The sequence below is a fragment of the Heptranchias perlo genome, chromosome 29, assembly GCF_035084215.1.
Source record: "Heptranchias perlo isolate sHepPer1 chromosome 29, sHepPer1.hap1, whole genome shotgun sequence".
NCBI classification, from domain to species: Eukaryota; Metazoa; Chordata; class Chondrichthyes; order Hexanchiformes; family Hexanchidae; genus Heptranchias; species Heptranchias perlo.
Window position 1 is genome coordinate 33053905 of NC_090353.1, and position 14270 is coordinate 33068174.

At 41.9% G+C, this 14270-nt stretch overlaps 1 protein-coding gene across 3 annotated transcripts in view; it reads left to right on the forward strand.

Moving 5' to 3' along the window:
• LOC137299588 (small glutamine-rich tetratricopeptide repeat-containing protein alpha-like) overlaps positions 1–13701 on the forward strand; it is a 28774-nt gene extending 15073 nt beyond the window's left edge. For 2 of the 3 annotated variants that reach the window (XM_067968436.1, XM_067968437.1), the window contains exons 6-12: positions 2226–2330; positions 4515–4653; positions 5756–5818; positions 6708–6745; positions 6840–6935; positions 9218–9340; positions 11319–13701. In XM_067968436.1, the coding sequence (XP_067824537.1) occupies positions 2226–2330; positions 4515–4653; positions 5756–5818; positions 6708–6745; positions 6840–6935; positions 9218–9329 (553 nt within the window). In that variant the 3' untranslated portion in view covers positions 9330–9340; positions 11319–13701. The remainder of the gene's footprint in view (positions 1–2225; positions 2331–4514; positions 4654–5755; positions 5819–6707; positions 6746–6839; positions 6936–9217; positions 9341–11318) is intronic. The other variant, XM_067968439.1, reaches the window with a different exon arrangement.
• Positions 13702–14270: the final 569 nt, after the last annotated feature.

Genomic DNA, 14270 nt, shown 5'->3' on the forward strand with positions numbered 1-14270 from the left:
ACCTACTTCCCATATCAGCTGTATGGACCACCCTAGTCATGGGGGGGTCTGCCATGACACCCAGTGACAGCAAACAAAATATTACCTAGAACATGGTAAAAGCACCCTTACAAATGCCATGGTATGTTTTATTTCAGCAAAGCTAAGTTTCATTTTGATGTTTAGATGAGCATTCCCAAGCAGTTTTTGATGTCTTCTGAACCCTTTGACGAGATTACTGGTGTACAGTCCCTCCCAAATATCCTTCTTGCTGTATCTAAATAGCTGTTTCATAATGTAGGCTAGGGGTAAATTCTGCTCCTCCCCACCTTCTTGCCCGATTCGTTTCTATCTCCGTGCTAATTCAGTTTAGATTCCTCCCCACTTCGTGGTCCTGATGTTTTCTTGGCTTTTTTTGTTTCTCTCCAGAGTTTAGGCTTCAACTATGCCAATTTCCTAATGCCTTCCGAGTTGAATGTTTGGATCCCATGTGACCCCGTATTCTAATCCTTTACTGCCTACCCATGGCTTTAGAGAGGGGAAATTGATAATCTATTAAAGCTTTCTTATTCAAGATTTTTTAGTCTTAAATAGAGCCTTGCTGTACTTCAACATTCTGTGTGTCCATTTCCCTTGATAGTACATATGCACTGGAGAATTGAAGGCAGAACAAGTCTTCCTCAGTACAAGCTGGTCTAGGGTCAGCACCCTTGGAATAACATGTTTTGACCCTATTGATGAAATGCATTCAAACAAGGAAAACGTTTAAAGCTATGAGGAGAGCAGTTGAACAAATAATGAGTGAAGAGTAGTGATTTATGGAAAAATAAACCAGAATGTGAAACCCTCCCCAAAGCTTGAATGGGTTCTGTAGCCTGATGCCACTGGGACTTTGTTCCGCAGTGTGTGATTTGTGTAGTTAAGAGGGTAAGATGTGAAAGAATAGAACATTTTGATGTATAACACTTTTATATTTAGTTGTGATGACACAACTTAATGTAGTTTTGATGTTTGCTCCAGACATGAGCACAAAATCTAGGCTACTGCTGCCCTGTCAGAGGTGCCCGTCTTTCGGGTGAGACGTTAAACATCTGCCCTCTCAGGTGGACATAAAAGATCCCGTGGCACTATTTTGAAGAAGAGCGGGGAAGTTCACCCCGTGTCCTGGCCAATATTTATTTATCCCTCAACCAACATCACTAAAACAGATTATCTGGTCATTATCACATTGCTGTTTGTGGGACCTTCCTTATCTAAGAAAGGATATACTTGCCATAGAGGGAGTGCAACGAAGGTTCACCAGACTCATTCCTGGGATGGCGGGATTGTCGTATGAGGAGAGATTTGAGTGGACTAGGCCTGTATTCTCTAAAGTTTAGAAGAATGAGAGGTGGCCTCATTGATACATACAAAATTCTTACAGGGCTCAACAGAGTAGATGCAGGGAGGATGTTTCCCCTGGCCGGGGAGTCTAGAACCAAGGTTCACAGTCTCAGAATAAGGGGTGGGCCATTTAGGACTGAGATGAGGAGAAATTTCTTCACTGAGGGTGGTGAATCTTTGGAATTCTCTACCCCAGAGGGTTGTGAAGGCTCAGTCATTGAGTACATTCAAAACAGAGATCGATAGATTTCCAGATATTAAAGGCCGCAAGGGATATGGGATAGTGCAGGAAAATGGCGTTGAGGTCGAAGATCAGCCATGATCTTGTTGAATGGTGGAGCAGGCTCGAGGGGCTGGATGGCCTGCTCCTGCTCCTATTTCTTATGTTCTTATGTGTGCAAATTGTCTGTCATGTTTCCTACATTACAACAGTGACTACACTTAAGAAGTACTTCATTAACTGTAAAGCGCTTTGATTCGTCCTGAGGTCGTATTTGCATATTTGTCATTCCAAATAATATTGACATTAAGACCTGAGATATAGATTGCTGTAAAGAGAGTGAGTATTGAACAAAACAGTTGTTGGATACTTGACTGTGTAGAGAAAGGGAAATCGGTGAACTAGAAGGGCAAGCTTGTATTTGGGTTGAGATGTGCGAAGACTGCATCATGTGGAACTGTTAATATTGAGCAAGTACAAGGTTATGACTGAGCAACTATAGTTTCTCTGACTACACAGGTTTCAGATGTATTGTCTCTAACTTGCTTTATTACAACAGAATCTAACACTAAAATATTCCAAGGCTTATTGGGTGGAAAATGATCTGGTTTTACCGTTCACTATTTTTTGTGTTCTTTTGCAGGGCAGCAGCGTTCAGTAAATTAGGAAACTATACTGGTGCAGTGGAAGACTGTGAAAAGGCGATAGCATTTGACCCGAGCTACAGCAAAGCTTACGGAAGAATGGGGTGATTAGAACTTTTTTTTGTTGGCATTTTCCTCTCCTTCTCCACTCTTGAAGGTGTTGGCTCAATGGTTCCATGAAGGGGGATTCTGGGCACCTTCTGCTCAAGTGGACATTCTTCATTTATCAATCCAGATATTGAGTGTTGCCAGGCTACTCAAACATGGGAGAGCGTCAAAGGCGAGCTTGAGCTCATCCTTACTGGATGTCCATGTTGCTCACAGGAGGTTACTGGTGAGGAAACAGTAGCAGGGATCCTGGTTGATCTTTCCCCTCACTAACCCAGGACACTGAGGGTAGATGTGACCCTACCGCCAAACTAATTAATATTAGCTAACTCGGCAACAGCCAGGGATCAAACCTGGTCTGTACTCTCTGTTACTCTTTGCCTTAACCAGTCAAGCCATTGGAGATGCTGTGTAGAATGTGACTTGCACCTGTAGGTGTAGAATTGATGCACAGCATTTTTAATTAGTGCTGACATTTGAGAAAAATTACATTGTGCATTGCTCCTAAATCTTGTGCTTTAAGCCATGAAACTAGATTAAGGACTTCCCTTAGTAATCAGTTATTCGGGTCCCTGGGTGATACATGTTTGTGAGCAGGAGTTTCCCACAGGACAGTAGCTGGAGCCCAGCTGGCAGCAGCAGTAAAATAGCAATGCCACCAGGAAACCCGGTGTTCTCTTTTTTTTATCCTGCTGAAATTGGAAGGAATGGCCAGATGGTTTATAAGGGACTAGTTGGTTATACCGACATGGGTTTGCTTTTTATCTTCCTTTATTTCTCATTACCCCTGTACTTGCTACTTGTGTCAGCTCCAGTGAAAGACTGGAGCACTATCTAAACTCATGATTTTCAGCATGGATAGTATCTGTAAAGGTTTAAAATGTAACTACATAAATTGAGAGGCTATGACAGAGGAAGGCAGGCAATTAAGTATTTAATGCATGCCAATATTACCACCAACTGGTTCCCTTGTAAATCATCCAGCCACCCTTCTGCAACTTTAGCAATCAGAGATGAAGACATTGGGTTGCCCGGTGGCTTTGCTATTTTACTGCTGCAACCTGTCATAAACTCAAGTTACTGCTGCTACTGTCTGGGCACCTAGCTATTGCTGGTGGGAGACTTCTCTCTGCACGTGTACGCTGACATCCAGCTGTACCACCCCTCGACCTTTGCATTGCCTCTACTGCTTGTCTGATGTCCAGTCATGGATGAGCAATAATTTCTTCCAGCTAAATATTGGGAAGACTAAACACATCTTTCTTGACCCTTGCCACCAACTCTATCTCCCTCCCTGGCTACTTTGTTGGGCAGAAGCAGATTGTTTGCAACCCCAGCGTCCTACTCGACTCTGACCTGAGTCTCCAACCCCATTTCCTCTCCATCACAGACTGCCAACTTCTGCCTCCATAACATCGCTGCCTCCACCCTGACTTCAGCCCATTTGCTGCTGAAACCTTCCAAGACTAATAGTTTCTACTTCAGCACTTGCTATCACCAGAGCCGCAGAGGCCGTCACAATCAATTGGTTGTCTGTGAAGAATAGAAGTACATTTGAAACTTATAGCATACTTAAATATACTGTTTACCATTGGTGTCTGTCAGGCTGCTAAAGAACGTACCTGAGGTATAAGTGTCAGCTTGGCTTATTTAGTATCCCATTCACCTCTGAGACTTAAGGACTTGTGCTCAAGTCCTGGAGTGGGGCCTGGAGCCCATTATCTAGACTGGCACTTTACTGCAGTTCTGAAGGAGCACGGCATCATCTGAGATGCCATATATTGTACCTTAAACCAAGGCCCCATCTGCCTGTTGAGGTGGAAACACAAGATTCCATGGTACAATTCAAAGAAGTTCTTCCAGTATCCAGGCTAACGTTCTTCCCTTGACAACGCCACAAAAAAACACGTTAACTGGTCGTTCATTGCAAATGCTGTTTGTCAGACCTTGCTATGATTACACTTCAAAAGTAATTAATTGGCTGTGAAGTGCTTTGGGTGTGATAAAGCACCATATGAATGCAAGTCCTCTTTTACTTTTTGTAAAATCCTGGAATGCCCAAACTCTAATTCTAGCATTTTACATTTTCTATGAAGCTCTGCAGAAGTGGTGTTTATTCTAAGGATACAAAATGCATTTCTACCTGGATGAAGACAGTTAATTGGTTTGATTCATTTCAGGTTGGCCCTGGCCAGTCTAAATAAATACAGCGAGGCAGTTGATTACTATAAGAAGGCTCTAGAACTGGATCCTGACAATGAATCATACAGAGCAAACCTCAATATAGCAGAACAGAAGATCAAGGATGCACCAAGTCCAGTAAGTGCTGAAATGAAATAAGCGTCTGCACATATCAACGTGTAATCCCCTGAACACACAATTTGTAAAGTTCACGTAAAGGCAACATTTTGTCTGAAATCAATTTTCAAGGGTCTTTAACCACAGTAACATATCTGCACGAAAAGCTTCTTTCAAAATTTTATTTCAGCAATTCTGTGAAATAAATTAGGCTTTTTTGGATTAATTAAAATCTGAATCTTTTTTAGCCTGCTAAAGCAGGTTAATTTTGGTAGGAGGAATAATGAAACCACTTATGCCTTGAAAAGTAAGAAATTAAATGGGGGAGAGGAAAGAGATCTGGGAATACAGATGCATAAATCACTAAAAGCAGCCTCCTGGGCCCCACTCTCTTGGACTTTCTGCAGAAAACCCTCCACTTCTCTTTCACCTCAAAAACCCATCTTATCAACCAAGCCTTTGCTCACCACTCTTAACTACTGCACCATTTTTTAGTGTCTGATCCTTTATCCCTTTTTATCTATTTTGTTGTCCTTTTCTCATTTTTTTCTGCCCCCCCCCCCTGTTGTAAAGTGCATGGAACGTTTGCTATGTTGAAGGTGCTATATAAATGCAAGCTCTTTTTCAATAATGGGACAACACCTGAAATCTGCACAAAAGTAGTTGGAGAGATGGCCGCCGCCGCCTTCTGTCATCCCGGTGATGGAAGTAAACACAGTGCTGCAGATATTTTGCAACCCTCATTTTTTGATACAGGGCAAATTTTGTACTTGGTATTCCTTTAAACTGGGAGCTACAGGAAGGCAGAGGTAGAATTTGGAAACATTTGCAGGGAGTAGATGCAACTCAAATACTTGACTCCTTGAATGGGAATTTGATACTGTTTTTCTATCCAAAATGGGAAGGTACTATTTGTGAGCAGGGAACAGTTCACTCTTGCATTTCATGCTTGGTGGCTGACCGGCTACTGAAATGGGAGAATGTTTCACCATGCAATTGAGCGGAACTGCAATTCTCTTAGAGTACGTGCGCCCTCGTCTTGATGTCGGCCCTTCTTCTCCCGTTCCCCACAAAAAAAACGCCTCTCGATTTAGCTCACAGCCTGTTTGTTCTTTTCCCCCAGACAGGAGGCAGCGGTGGGTTCGATCTGGCAGGTTTACTGAATAACCCAGGCTTCATGAATATGGTAATTCTGCTGCTTGGTCTCTTTTACTTGCTCCTTTTTGGTTTCTACATTTTATTTTCCTAATCGGTTGTCCTCCACAAGGCCACTTGCCACCAAATAACCTTCCCCCGATTGGGTGAAGAAATCCCATGCCGTGAATACATCCCCGAACTTTCCGACTACTGCTCTGTGACCAGCAATTCAACTGAGATGGACAATCTGCAGATTGCTTTCTCGTATCTGCCGTCTCGCAAATGGATCATTCCGCTCATGAAGTGTCCCTCCAAGTGGCCTTGGTGGGAGCTGCTGATTATGGACAGTGTTGTCGCTAGGATTTCAGTCAGGTTTGATGGTGCAAGTGTGAAATGTTTCTACTGTGTCCACTTGTACTTCCTGATGTTGCCACAGTTTGATTCTAGATTTTTCGCGTCTAATCTTGGGCTATGTCTGGGGAGAGTAGTTTGAGCCGTACAACACTAGGGTGAAGTACTGATGTACACAGATTGGTAGGTGATGGGAGCAGATTATGGTGATGAAGTAAGAAACATATTGCCAACATTAAGCATGTTGACTTGAGCACAATTATTCCAACAGCAGTAATAACAACCCAGTAACAATAGCTCATCTCAGCAATGTAATAACGAGGCAGCCTCAACACTCTAAACTTCTCCCAGTTTGGTTGGAAGACCATCACTGCAACTAGGAGGGTATCAGACAAGTAACAAGCTCTTTATTGCTGAATGCTATTCGAACCTTGTAATATGAAATATTTTCCATTGCTTTTTACTTGAATGTTTAAAAGAATCTTCACAGGATATGCAAAAAAAAGTTAATTATGTAAAAACAAAACACGTGTAAGAACTAATCATAGTTGACCTAACAGTGATTTCTCAATGATTTCCTCTTTTAGGCATCTAATCTAATGCAGAATACACAAGTACAGCAATTGTAAGTGTCTCTTTCAGTGGCTTCTCTTTTAGTTACTGTTAATTCTGAGATTTTTACATTCAGTTAATAATTTGTTTCCAATTCTGTTGGACAGAATGTCTGGAATGATGTCTGGCTCCTATGGTCCAGTAGGAGGGGCCACAGCGGGGCCAGGGACAGGAGCCAATGATATTGCGGGCCTCATCCAAGCGTGAGTGTGCTTTTTATTCTTGCCCTTCCTGCCTTCATTACAAGGCAAACAAATCTACGTAACAACCTTGCAACCAAAAGTCAACTGTCCACCTCTCTGCGTATAACCGAATTCCAATTTTTTTTTTCATTTTCGAGAAGGATTCCAATGCTTTTCTGATCACCTTTCATCTCCTTCCACTCCACTCTTGCTATTTAAAAAGTTAACACATACTGCCCCTTCCTGTCTACTGCCAATTTTATGGACATGTAGATGCCTGGCATCTGATGCTTGATGAGAAGGAGAGAAATGAGCAGTGAGTACTTAATACCAACAGTACAGCAATATTTTGGTAGTAATGACAATGAGAAGTGATATTATTGCACAGTTGTTCACCTTGAAAGATGTTCTAGTGGAGCACAAGATGACATCCGTCTTCTATTAAAGTGAAGTCATCTTGTACAGATAGGAACTTAGGAACAGGAGTAGGCCATTTATCCCCTCGAGCCTGTTCAGCCATTCAAATAGATCATGGCTGATCTGTATCTTAACTCTATTTACCCACCGTGGCTCCATATCCCTTAATACCCTTGCCTAACAAAATAATCTGTCTATCTCAGTTTTGAAATTTTCAATTGACCCCCAGCCTCAACAGCTTTTTGCAGAGAGAGTTCCAGATTTCCACTGCCCTTTGTATGAAGTGTTTCCTGACATCAGCCCAGCTCTAATTTTAAGTTTATGCCCTCTTGTTCCGGACTCTCCCACGAGTGGAAATAGTTTCTCTCTATCTACCCTATCAACTCCTTTTAATCACCTGAAACACACCTCAATTAGCTTACCCCTTAATCTTCTATATTCAAGGAAATACAAGCCTAGTCTATGCAACCTAGCTTCATAATTTAACCCTTTTGGCCCAGATCACGAATTGCCCTCTTAACTAGCGAGAGATTTAAAAATTGCAGATTACAGAGCAGGTCCTTCGGCACCTGAAAAGACAAGTTAACATTTTAAGTGTAAACCCTTTGTCAAATTGCAGATCCGACAAATGTCTACACCTAAACAATGACCTGCCTTTTCTGTTTCAGATGCTAACAGGCCTGCTGTGTGTTTTCAACATTTGCTGTCTTTCATTTCAAATTTCAAATAATAGTGGTTTTCTTTTCCCAGGATACAAATTGATTGCAATGCTTTTCTTGTCTTTTTTTTGTTGCCTCTCCTCCAAGAAAATTGTTTCTCTTTTGTCACTTCTGAGACTTGAAGCTGATAATAAACAGCTATGACTCTTAACATTTTACTCAAATACTCACTCAGAAATTTGGATGACTCATCTTCAACAGCAATGGATGTGTCAGGCCTCGGCTCAGTGGGAACACGCTCGCTTCAGAGTCAGAAGGTTGTGCGTTCAAGCCTCACTCCAGAGGTTTGAGCACATGATCGAGGCTGACACTTCAGTCCTGTGCTGGGGGAGAGCTGAACTGTCTGAGGTGCTGTCTTTCGGATGAAATATTAAACCAAGACCCCGGTCTGCCCCTTCAGCTGGATGCGAATGATTCCTTGACACATTGAAGAAGAGCAGGGGTGTCCGCCTGGTGCCCTGGCCTATATCTATCTGTTAACCAACGTCACTAAAATGTCATTTATCTCAGTGGTATTTGTGGGCCCTTGCTGGGCACAAATTGGCTGCCACCTTCCCCTACTTTACAACACTGAGTGCACTAAAAGTATGTCATTGAGTGTGAAGCGCTTTGGAACTTCCTAAGGATGTATAAGGTTCCCTATAAATGGAAGTTCTTTTCTTATAGTCTCTCCTGTGTCATTAATTTGAAATATGTGTTGAATTATAGAATGTATAACTGTGAAGGGCACCTACTCTCTCGCTTTTCTTTGGGTCATTTGCTTTCTCCAGGTACCTTAGGCTGCCATTCACCATTACTGGGTTAAGCAACTTGTTACGACAAATGCTTCTTAGCTCAGATAAGTTCAGAAACTGGCATTTTCACTGCCCCTGGGACGTATATGCAAAATTGCAGTACTCTGGGAACAAGTCATATAGAAACTGATGGGATGTTGCTCTGTAACAAATTAATTGGCCCCCAATTATTATTTGAACTGAGAAGCCAAGTCAATAACCCATTCCACACCTTTTTTTAGTGTTGTTTTCAGTTGCCCGATAGAAAGTGTGTTTCGGGGGGTAGTTTGACTCCCTCCGCCACCCCCCCCCGAGCTGGTGAATGGTACGTAGTGCACGTAAATCGTGTGTAATTTCTGGTATGTCGAATTAATTTTCTTTTTTTAAACTCAAGAGGGCAGCAGTTTGCACAACAGATGCAGCAGCAGAACCCAGAGCTAATTGAACAGTTAAGGAGCCAAATCCGGAGCCGAACCCCCAGTACCAGCAACGAGGAACAGTCCTAACGGCAGACGAGGTGAGTGCTGTTTGACAGTGAGTTGGAAATGTAGGCATATACAGAAGTTAACCAGAGATATAGGAAAATAGCATAGTCAGTCAGGGAACCAGTTGTGAATTTTTCAACAATTTTCTCACTTTTTTTTTTAAAAAGAGTAAATCGAAAGAACTTGCATTTATATAGCGCCTTTCACTACCTCAGGACGTCCCAAAGAGCTTCACAGCCAATGAATTACTTTTGAAGTGTAGTCACTGTTGTAATGTAGTAAACGCGGCAGCCAATGTACGCACTGCAAGCTCCCACAAATAGCAATGAGATAAATGACCAGATAATCTGTTTGTGATGTTGGTTGAGTGATAATATTGGTCAAGCAACTGGGGAGAACTGCCTGCTCTTCTTCGAATAGTGTCATGGGGTCTTTTACATCCACCTGAGAGGGCAGTCAGGGTCTCTATTTAATGCCTCAGGATGAGGAGGTACATTTTCCTCTGTTGCAGTCAACAATAAAATCGGTATGAAGGATTTAGATAAAGTAAATAATGAGAAAAACTGTTCCCATTGACGGAAGGGTCGAGAACCAGAGGACACAGATTTAAGATGATTGGCAAAAGAACTAAAGATGACATGAGGAAAAACTTTTTTACGCAGTGAGTAGTTATGATCTGGAATGCACTGCCTGAAAGGGTGGTGGAAGCAGATTCAATCGTGGCTTTCAAAAAGGAATTGGATAAATACTTGAAGGGAAAATATTTTCAGGGCTACGGGGAAAGAGCAGGGGAATGGGACTAACTGCATTGCTCTTAAGAGCCGGCACAGGCTCGATGGGCCGAATGGCAGCCTCCTGTGCTGAAACCATTCTATGATTCCATGACTTGCTTTATATCCAAAGCAGCTACTTTGTTGAGAGCAGAGAGGAAAATGTATTAAGTCATTGTAGGTGTAAGGCCTTATCCAGGAGAATCTCCTTAAGATGAGACAAAGACCCAAGCCAAGGCACAGAGCCTACAGCAATCTTAATTCTACTGTCTTGAACTCCCTTTTTAAACCCCTGCCCCCTCTACTTATCTCTCTGCCTTTTAAAAAGCCTCCTGACAACCCATCTCTTTGATCAAGTATTCCGTCACTTCTCTCTCCCACAAGACTCGCTATCTGTTCCTCTGCAAAAGTAGTTTCTTCATTTTTTTTACCATTTTAAGGGTGTTACATAAATGCAAGTTATTGACGGGTGAACGTATGCAAAACCTTTTATTTAACTGAGGTGGGAAGTGCCTTATCTGATCCTAGGGAATCCACTGATTCACTAGCTTCTTCTATTCAGTGTCTTGTTTGATGGTTGAAGTATCATCACTGAATAGTACAAAATCAGCAGATCTAATGGTAGAACACCCTGGAAAAGAGAGAGAGGAAGGAAAAGGGCAGCAACACCAGGATTTAAGGGGAGAGTAAACAGAAAGTGCTGAAAATCCACCAGTCATTCAGCATCTGAGAATTGGGGTTTTTGAGGCTTTCCGATGCTGGCTCACCTGCTGTGTATTTCCAACATTTTCTGATTTTACTGACTGGAAGGGTCCCAATTTTGATTCCCACATCTGTACTGACTTGGTGGTCACGGTTAGGATCGCGATAAGAGTTCTGCAATTTTCTAAGCATCCTGCTCGTGGCTGCTACCCAGTGACCCGCCCCCAGCTGGAAATTGCAAATGTATAGCTGTCTGGTCAGGACAAGTTGGGCTTGGTTGTGATGCCCCCCATGGTCGAATGGCCTGCAGACGTTCGTCAGCTAATCTCGCGCATGAAGAATGGCCCTTTACAAAGCATGCGAGAGGGTGACTTGCCAGTGGAACTGTCCCCCCCCCCCCCAGCAAAGGTCTGCATCTTTAGGGAGGGGGAAGAAAAAAAAATATTTTTTTAAAAAGTTGTGTGTGATTGGAAACCTGAATTTCCTCAGTTAAGAATGCGTATGTTGATTTAATTTTTGGATGTTTTTAATTTCACAGGAGATGTGGGTCAGTCTAACCCTTACTACTACTACTACTACTACGAGTTGAGGTCGTTTGTTCTTCATTTGCCATCAGGAACTTGAAGTAATGATTTGTACTGTCACTTGCATGTTCAGGTGGATCCCCGGAGCAAAGAACTGGCAACTTGTAAATACGGAATTTAAAACAAACAAAAAAAAACTGGGTTTTCAAGCTTGCAAAAGCTACTTATCAACCTTTTGTGGAATTTATGTATTGAGCTTTCTGTGATTCTCTAAGTTTTTCTAATCACAATGTTCAAAGAGGAACACCTAGCTGCTCTATCGTTTCTCCAGAACGTCTGTCGACCTGTAAGATTCCACTGTTTCTTTTTAAAAAAAAAAACACGAACAGCAATGGCTCCATATCTCGCCTTTCCACAATAATGACATTTCCCTCGTTTGCTTTGTACTGTTTAGCTTACAAAGCTTATATAAGAATATTTTTTGTCTTAATTTTTTCTAGCATTTTGTCTGTTCAGGAGAATGGAACAACAGAAAGCCATATTTATAAATACAAACTAATTCACCTTACAGTACGATTAGCATCACTTGTGTTTTTCATTCACATCGGCTTTTAATGATGCAGAAGATGGTATGAAAACAATAGCAGAAGGATTTGTGCGCAGTCTTAAACTTAACTGTTTGAAAACGAGAGATAAAACACGAATCTTAAGTTGGCCCCGGGAGTGAAATGGTAGAACTTCTTTCAGTAACAGATGTTTGAGAAATGGCTAACCTCACCGGCTCTACAGAACTGAGATCAACTTCCAATTTGTAGTTGATGTGTTTTAGGGAATGCTTTTACAGTGTAGACTTCAGACTCTGTATGCAACAAAAAAAAGGTATCCAGTTATTATTTAAAATCTAATCAACCCCTTTTATGTTATAATTGATGGTGGGGGGGATCCCAGTGTGGTGGTGTCAGCAGTGCAACACAAATCATATTTTTAAAATTTAAAAGCAAAAAAAATGTTTTGGACACCAGCTGTTCCCAACACTACCGATACACCATGTTTTCTGAGGATTGAACATATAATGTGCACGGTTCCAGCTGTAGGAATAAACGGCCTTCGTTAGCAACCAGTGTTTGTAGCCAACACCTGATCGTAAAAGGAAGGGAAAGTTGAAGTGAAAGTTCTCCCATTCTGTCACTTAAGCCATTTCCCTTAAATTTCTGTACAGCTCCCTTATGGAATCTTTTTCTTTTTTTTAAAATCCGCATACGGTATTAATGGAAGTGTTTTGGTGTCGACGTTTGTGCACATATTCAGCCTGTGCCACATGGGCAAGACCACTGGTTTACAGTTTTCACGGAAAAATAGATGGAACGGAACGCAACCCAAAACGCCAGTGAAAATCCCTGTAATAAATTTGATTTATTTGGGCAGCAGTGAACTACTGGCTCTAGTTAATTCATTCTAAACTTACTGGATCACAGAATGCAATCTGCAAAACACTGGTTAAAAAAAATCCTGGAATCCCAGGTCATAAAAATTGAATTTGACTTATTCAGTCACTAGAAACCAGTGGTTCTGCAAGTAGATAACCGAACTGTTCCAGGGCAGGGGTGTCCCAAGTGTTCGTCTTCATGCATACCACGGTGTCTCAGGGGCCATGTGTAAAGTCCATGGTCCCAATCATTTACATCCATCGTAAGTTGGAAATACTAACGGATCCTGATGTTCCGGCCTAGGATTTGTCCGGCAATGAGGCAACAGCATTAAGAATAGCACTTTCCAAACCGCCCGGCTGGTAAAATTCAAATGGGACAAACCAGCAAAGAAGAAATATAAACACAAATAAAACTCGTGTTGTCTGGGGTTTCGAGTACCAGGGCCCCAGGCTCCATGTTGGACACCCCTGTTCTTGATTCACAATGTTTCGCTATTCAAAGAAGAACGAATTGCAAACGTTTGTAATTTGCTCTTTTTTTTAAAAAAAAACTCTTACGCCTGGGAGTGGATTGCAGCTGATTCCACACAAGGTGCAACTTCTCAAGTTCCTCGTTCCCATTTATTGTGATGAACACTTCTGTACAGCCATCCTTCTTGGTGAATATTTAAGCAGAGTTCAGCCCACCAGGTGGTTGGTAGTCTTTTTCCATTTGTAATAATGAAGGTTAATACTTTGCCGTAAACATACTGCTAGCCCAGAGTAATCTGCTTATTTAAAGTTTTTAATACACGTGACGTGCAGAGCCTTTATACATTTGTATTGTTTTAAAAAAAAAAGTTGAGGGGCGGGGAGGGGGCAATGTTTATTTCATCCGCACAAGAGTCCAGTAACTTAAAATATCAGAATTTTGTCACCAGTCAGGATCTCGTTATGTAAAACAGTAACAGATAAAGTTCAGTACTGCAGTTCACTGTGTTTGTTGTGTTGTTTGTGTTTACAAAACTGTTCCCTTTTTCGGATGTGGCTTTGAATCCTAGCCCAAAGTGACACGAGGACTGCCTCGTGTCACTATTTCCCTTCTCAATTTTATCACCTTTCCCAAAGGTGCAATGAACTAAAATAACGGTTTACAGATCGACAAATACTGATTGCCCTCCAGCACCCTACCCTAGTTGTCATCCTTCAAACCACAATGCTATCCTTGTTCGACATCGATATGTGCACTTTCCAGCTAGATAATGAGAACTCTGGCTGATTCTTCTCCCTTTCCACCCCCCCTTTCCGAGATTAGGGATAATGAAGAGATTGGAATTCAAAAGTGAGGCAGTGATGCTGCAGTTGTACAGAGCCTTGGTCAGACCCTATCTGGAGTATTGTGTTCAATTTTGAGCACCAAACCTCAGGAAGGATATATTGGTCTTGGAGGGGGTACAGCACAGCTTCACCAGAATGTTCCCAGGGCTTAATGGGTTAAATTATGAAGACAGGTTGCAAAAACTTGGCTTGTATTCCCTTGAGTTTAGACGGTTGAGGG